The following is a 7,445-nucleotide window of genomic DNA, read 5'->3' as shown; positions in this document are numbered from 1 at the left end:
GTTATGAATGTGTGGGTCCTCGAATAAACACACTTGTAACTTACTTGAAAGAGAATGGTCTTTATCTACTAGGTTTCACTATTACGATTGATGAACACTTCATGACGCACTCTACTCAGCTCTACTTCAAGCAGCCTACTGCGCATGCTCTATTAAACTCATAGCTATACAGCTGAACTAGTAATAACTAAATAATTACTTGTTCATATCATTACAATACGTATGTGATATTACATATTGTTACATAGGTTCTTACACTGTACTTCATTATGTAGATACACTGGAACAAGAACCCCGTAAAATAAAGTGTTGCCATATCTTACGTCTTATAGATAAGCATCCTATGAATAAACTCACCTCCAGCTCTGTTGGCACACACATGCTTCTCAGCCTAACCTGGCCCCCACAACATTGTGGATTTCAGACTTTTCTGTGGGTTCTGTTAGATGTGAGTGTAACCCAGGTGGACACACCTTATAGGAATTTCATTATATCCTATAGTTTTCTCACTGCCTTCATTAATGCAAACCATTTTCCTCTATACTACCTAACAACAGTCAGCAAAGAAAGGTCAGAAAATAGGAAAGGCCGCGCCCACCCTGAGAGTAACATTTTCCCAGGAGGGATTACCTGAAGGAAACAATCATTACTAGCACAGATTCCAAGTAAAGAAATAGCTTCATAGCAGTAGTTGCTACTAGTCCTAAAGAAGTGAACTTCTGAGGTGTGGATTCTCTTGTTATAGAAGACTTCGGGCTATGTTCTGATTATTGAAGTCTAGGCTGGGTTTTTATGACACTGGAACTCTTCCCTGCGCGGAGGATGGCGAGCCACTCAAGACTGAATCGCCTCTGAGGAAACCCTTCAGTGTGCATCTTCTGATTTCAAGTGTGGTAGGACTGATCGTTAACCACGCAATTGATTGAACCTTCTTTTTTTTTTTTTTTTTTCTCCCACCGGATACTATCGGGTACACGTGATTGAAACAACGTTTGGATTCTTCATCTGGACTATTCTATTTTTATTTTTTTCATTAGAACTTTGTTGCAATTGCGAAACCATAACTTTTATGGGTGCGCCCTGTTCTTTTGGGACTGTTGGTTAATAGCTCATTAATAACTGGAAATTACCAGAACACACCTACACTGATATATAACAAAGAACCAACTTTGTTTTGGGTTATTGAGTATTATGAATGTAAATGATTGAGAATACATTTTATGTTCTTCTTACCTTGGTGTTTAAATTCAGTCATTGATTCCTGGTCCATTCCTAAATTATCTGAGCCTATTTTATGTGTTCCTCTTAAATGGGTTACATGAGGGATTGTGGGATTTGTAGTTTTAAATTGTGTATTTGAATAGGAACAATCCCAACATTGGTATGTTATCTGAGAGCACTACTGCCTACTACCTCATGCCTCTTGGGACAGAACAAATCACATTGAACCCCACTATGAAAGCTGCAAAGATGAAAGGCATTACTCTCTGCTCGGCATGTTCCCTTACATTTCTCTTTTTGTGCTGCCTCAGGGCCATGCAGACATTGTGCAGATGCTGGCTGGTGTGTCGTGCCTGGAGGCAGTAGATGACTATAGCATCACACCTCTGTTCCTGGCTGCTCAGTATGGACACAGCCCCTGTGTGGAAATCCTCGCTGGAGCAGGTGCTCTCTTTGGTCTCTACCACACCATCCACTGATCACTTTCTCTCCTCATTCATGTCTTATCTGGCCTTAGTGATGTGCTTGTGTTTTCACAAGTGAAGACTGTAGAATGCAAGCTTTTCACCCTATGTGGGGGCTACAGATTGATGGTGGTTGTAGTGAGGTCGCCTTGCATTGTAAAGCACTTTGGGTGTCTAGAAAAGTGCTATATGAATGTGATGTGGTGAATCCATTCACAGGATATAAATAATAGACAGTACATTTTTTATGACATAAAAAATACACCAAGTTAATGATAAGCTTGGTTCAGAATTGGCCTATTACTTCTGTAAATTGCACACACAGACAAGATCATTTATTATAGTACAGTCTTTGTACAGTCTAATTCAAACTTTGAAAGGCACTGTAATTCATATCTAAATAGGCAATTTGATACCTTTGTGAATATTAACCACAGATTGAGACCAACAGCTTCAGTGTTCCCTTGGGGTACTGCTAGAAATGCTGGATATACAGTATCAAAGCTTTGATTAAATAGGAGTTGTTCTTTTGGACATCTCTCGTGCCTTTTAATGTATTTGGCTAAGGAACCCGTGCTGCTCCATGACCAGGCTGTCTGTTCTGATGCCTGTGTGATTGTGTCCATTCAGGTGCCAATGTGAACTGCCAGGCTACAGACCTGGCCACTCCGCTGCTCATCGCGGCCCAGGAGGGCCACCTGCCATGCGTGGAGGCGCTCCTGACCCATGGTGCCAACCCCAACCTCTACTGCAACCGCGACCAGTGGCAGCTGCCCATCCATGCTGCTGCCCAGTTTTCACACGTCAGGTCAGTCCCACAGTACACACACAGCTGTGGGCCTGACCACTGCTGGTCATTGAAGACGAGATGAATCTGCTCGTGGATGAATTTGCTAGACACAGATGACTGTGGGAGGAGAGCTTTAAGTAAGGGATAATGTATAGAACGCCGGTCATTGGGAAAATAAGTCCCGACAGGGCGAACCAGACCCCGACGCGGCAGCGGAGTGATATGAAAGATGTGAAATAGAAGCACAAAACCCATTTTCCTTGACAGCGGTCTGTTATACTTAGCAACGGTCTGTTATTGAGAATTAGCAGACCACCGAACGTTGGGAAGGCCCATTCAAGTGAATGGAGCATTCTTCAGCATTATGAAGAGCCGTGCAATAATAAGGGACATGCTCTGTATACAGCTGATTGGGAACGGTGGAGCATTTCCAGGATTGTTAATGTTGAGAAGCCCAGTCTCAGTCTTTAGACTCTAGTTCCACAGAGAACTTAGACTAACAACATAACAAAACAACTACCAGCGTATTTCCTGGCTCCCCTAAAAATATCAGTCTCTGATTGGTTGTTAACAGATTGCTTCCGTGTAGTTTAATACCTGCTGTACTGTGGAGCTGATGGTGTGCTTTCCTGGAGAGCAGGGTCCTGGAGCGCCTCCTGGAGGTGACCGATAGGGACTGCGAGTGCAGCGAGGGGAAGGTGAGCCCCCTGTACCAGGCAGTGCTCAGTGAGAGAGCAGCCAGCCTGGTGCCCCTCCTCCATGCCGGCTACAACGCAGACGCGCAGCCCTGCTTTGGGTACACATGCCCCCTGGAACTGGCTATGGAGAGGTACCTGAACACAGACACATACACCTACCACATGGCTTATTGGTTTTAGCCACTCATGGTTATATCTATCTATCTATCTATCTATCTATCTATTTACAGCAATAAATTGCTTTGATATATATATAGATAGATAGATAGATAGATAGATAGATAGATAGATAGATAGATAGATATCAAAGCAATGTATTGCAAGGGAACAATAGTTAATAAGTAATCTTTATCAGCTGTTTACTGCAGACTTCAGTGAAAAGATGAACAGTATTTCTCTCTTAATCTTTTCCTCCTTAGTTCGTACAGACTGAATGATGAGGGAGTGGAGATTGTGCGGCTCCTGGTGGAGGCGGGAGCGCGTATCGGTCAGCAGGCGTACTCGCTCGCCCTGCGCTGCCAGGAGCTGCTGCAGCTGGTGCTGTCCTGCCGCGGGATCCCCACTGCGCGGGCCGAGCGTGAGGCCCTCGCTCAGCTGGCGCTGGCCGAAGTGGACAGCGCGTACTGCTGGCTCCCCCTGCTGCTCCAAGCCGGAATAGAGCCCGTGCTCTTCCTGCAACCCCGGCTGTAAGTAAGGGCAGCGCCAGTGCCGCGCTGAAAGCACATCCCTCACCTGCTGTCTGTGCCAGCCTGCCCGTGCCAAGGCTGAGCCAGGGAGCTCACCCCCATTCAGCTGAAGCACTTGTGTGCTCCTACTGAGACGTGTGCAAGGCTTTCACCGGGTTTCAGAAACTCAACAATGTGTAAAAGGAGCCTCATGAGCAGCCTAAGGAGGGCTTTTGTGTCCCAGTCCCAGCAGTCACAGTCTTGTCTGTCTACTCTTTGTGATGTTTGTTCCAGCTTTGAAGAGGCTGCTGAAGAAGTGCTGACGTTCTTCCTGGAGTTCTTCAACTGGAGGTGTCTGCCTCTGGAGATCCAGAACTTCCTGTGTCGCCGCCAGGCAGATTCCTCAGTGACCACTTTGAAATCTCTAGGTAAATAGGAGACTCACAAACACCGGCGCCCACACACATAGGTACACATACACACACACCTTTACACAAACACACCTACAGGCACACATACTCACACGGACACACACGGACACACAGCATTTCCTGCGTTAATTCAAATGAAGAACACGCACTGTGTTACTTCAGTCACACTGTCAACATGTTCATGATGTAATTCCTCAATAGAAGGGGAGTTGGCCAAGTTTTCTACAAGGTAGAATTTGTATGCCTCCTTGGGTCGTTACCCCCTGGCACATTCATTCATTGACTTCCTCTTGCATCAGTAGCCAGTGTCCAGCAGCCCTGCTAATCTAGCCTGATGATGTAACATCCTGTAAGCATGTTTTGTAGAGCCCTGACAGCCATGGAGCCAGAGTAACAAACATCAACTTTGTCATGAGCAGCTGAAAAAGTTAAAGTGTGTGTGCGTGTGCGTGTGTGCGTGTGTCAGCGTCCACCCAGCTGAACTCATGAATGTTGCTAAGTGAAACCGGCAGTCCAGAAATGGTGTGAGTTTTTTTTGTCTTTCTGAGCCCACAGATAGCATTTGGAGATGAAAGAACACTGTGGGGTCGGGATGAGCTGTGTCAGCTCCAGGAGACGAGCATTTGGGAGAGCAAACGAAGGGGTTACCCCCCCCAAACGTACACACAGACACACAGACACACACACACACACACACATACACCTGATCACAATGCAGGAACCAGACGCCACCTGATGCACTTTGCTGGTGAAAGGAAGTGTGTGAAGTGAACTGATTGTCTCCCATCTGGGTGGGCGCGTGCTCAGAATAATCACGGCCCCATCAGATGGTTCAGTAGTGGGCCTGGGCACAGCGGGTGGTGGTTACTCACTTCCTCCATTACACATTCAAGAAACGCAAAATTAAAATGCATGAGGCAGAATTTACTATTAAACGAACAGTGTGGGCTGAGACGCTGTGCCCACAAGATGTGCTGGGTATCTGCAGCCATTGTCATGCCATTGCCATGACGCAGAGAGACCTCTTTTTCTCCTTATTAGGAAAGGACATTTGTCTCTAATGGGTGTTTATCTAACACTACGTACATGTTCTTAATGAGGTGTGCCAGTTGAGCTTCATCAGATGGTTAGCATTAAGCAGCTAGGATAGACACAACATGTTTGGCCTCTGTGTGTGTATGTGTTTCTTCTATTCTGTGACTGCTTGACAACTTTTCACATTAACGTGAACTGTCTCACATGGACAGTAGTGTTTCTGGAGCTGTGATTTGTTTTGTTGGTGTTAGTGAGTTATTTCTCCTCAGTGGTGTCTTAATGTCCTCTGCTTCACTTGTAGTTAGTGCAGTTACAGCCAAATGTAATATGAATGCCAGTCACAGAGATGCTATTCCAGCACTGTGCGCTGAAGTCAGAGAGGCTGTTCTGAAGATCTCCATCCAAATGCAACCCTTCACTTTACAACTCTCTTGGATCACACATCACAGCACAGCTGCTTTGCTTGAACACATTTGAAGAGAACTTTGCTTTACAGAGCGCTCAAGAAAGTTTTCTGTGTTAAACTAGCAGAGCCCTTGGCTTCATACTTCATGGAACAGTTTATACTGCATTTCAACCAACAATAACAATAGACATGCGATGGGAGAGTTTAAAATATGTTTTAAAATGTGTTTTGAACACTATATTCTGCACCGCTCGGGCAGATGGTTTAGCTGCACTTGTAGTCCCTGGGAAAGATAAACCTCTCAACGGAAACCAGACCCTGGCTGCTGCTAGTGCTTTGTTCCCCAGCTTGAGTGTTTAAGTAGAGGGTACTGACCTTGTGTCATCGTGCTCTCTTGTAGAGGGGATCCCTTCGCTAGCCCACCTGTGCCGGCTGCAGCTGCTGGAGAGTGTGGGCTTCCAGTGCCTGGCGGACCGCTCCTACGTCCAGAGGCTTCCCCTGCCCCATCTCCTCCACGACTACGTGCAGTTCAGAGACGTCTTCCAGAAACACTGCAACTCACTCTGCATTCTGTCAGTGCCCTTGTGAGAGTTCAACACACACATAGATGCACATTGTAAATATGTTAAATAAAGTCATTTTTTTTTTTCAAAAAGCAGAATAACTTATTATTGTTTTTGTTTACAATTAATGGTTAGAAATGAGTTTAGCGTAGATATTTTTCACACAGTGAATTTGTACAGCTGTTGTGCTGCTGTTTTCATTGCACCACTTATAAAGTGTCCCCTGAGAGAAGCTGTGGTTTTTCAAGTCATTTTGGATCTGTGCTAACTTCAGCTGGGGTTCTGTCAATATACTGTAAGGGAGACATTGTATGCTAAACCAGTGTGAGCTTCTATAGCTTTTCTATTTCTCTCTCCCTCACCTCCTCTTTCCTCTCCTCTCTTTCTCCCTGTCTCCCATGCCTGTTATCCTCTGCTCTCCCCAGTGTCAAGGTCATGAAGGCAGTGACTCACCCGGAATTAGAATTGCAAACTGGAGTCAATCGCCTGATGTTGTGACATGACAGGCTGTTGTGCATGCTAGGCTGAATAGTTTTTAGTTTCACCCATCCTGTCCACAGAGTCTCCTCTGAATGTCTAAATGTCATCTGTGGATATTTAAGTCCAGAACTACCGGTAGGTCCTGTTCTCGTCAAGATCGTCATGAACTGTTTCGTTGTGTCATGAACAAATCCTGTTTGACCACTTGCTGACAGAATAACTAACGGTAGTGATAAAATAAATGTACTATATTTTATATAGTAAATATATACATACAGTACAGTATATAGTATATATATACATTTCCCTGCATTTAAAAGTAGAGAATCTGTGGACAGTCATGTTTTAATCTGAAAAATGGGCCAATAATATCTGTGGAAATGGGGGATCATGCTGTAAGTCCACCTGTCACCAGCAGGGGGAGAAAGCACCCAAGCCCTGCCAGGCGAGGTGGGAGGTGGTGGCGGTGGGGCTGCCGAGGACGGCAGCCATTTCACACGGCTGCAGCGGGGAGTGAGGAGCCCTGTTTGTAGACACGGAGTCATCCCCCCACCGCCCCAGTGGGACCGATCCCCAGCCAATCAGCAGCACCCCCACTCCCACCCCACAGGGCCCAGGGGAGCCGCTGCTCGCGGCAATCACGGCCATTAAGGTGCCCTTGTGTTTCCGGCGCGCCCCCGGCCCGCAGCTAC

The 7,445-nt window shown here is 45.9% G+C and overlaps 1 protein-coding gene across 1 annotated transcript in view; it reads left to right on the top strand.

Annotated features, from left to right (window-relative positions):
• The window catches only part of asb3 (ankyrin repeat and SOCS box containing 3), a 17,925-nt gene extending 11,420 nt beyond the window's left edge, over positions 1-6,505 (top strand). Inside the window, exons 4-9 of the mRNA XM_048268724.1 lie at positions 1,533-1,665; positions 2,316-2,493; positions 3,116-3,304; positions 3,593-3,859; positions 4,133-4,266; positions 6,111-6,505. Of these exons, the coding sequence (XP_048124681.1) occupies positions 1,533-1,665; positions 2,316-2,493; positions 3,116-3,304; positions 3,593-3,859; positions 4,133-4,266; positions 6,111-6,298 (1,089 nt within the window). The 3' untranslated portion in view covers positions 6,299-6,505. The remainder of the gene's footprint in view (positions 1-1,532; positions 1,666-2,315; positions 2,494-3,115; positions 3,305-3,592; positions 3,860-4,132; positions 4,267-6,110) is intronic.
• The last annotated feature ends 940 nt before the right edge of the window (positions 6,506-7,445 follow it).

The sequence above is a fragment of the Alosa alosa genome, chromosome 17, assembly GCF_017589495.1.
Source record: "Alosa alosa isolate M-15738 ecotype Scorff River chromosome 17, AALO_Geno_1.1, whole genome shotgun sequence".
Taxonomy (NCBI): domain Eukaryota; kingdom Metazoa; phylum Chordata; class Actinopteri; order Clupeiformes; family Clupeidae; genus Alosa; species Alosa alosa.
The sequence above is the reverse complement of the archived record's forward strand: the minus strand, read 5'-3'. Positions and strand labels throughout refer to the sequence as shown.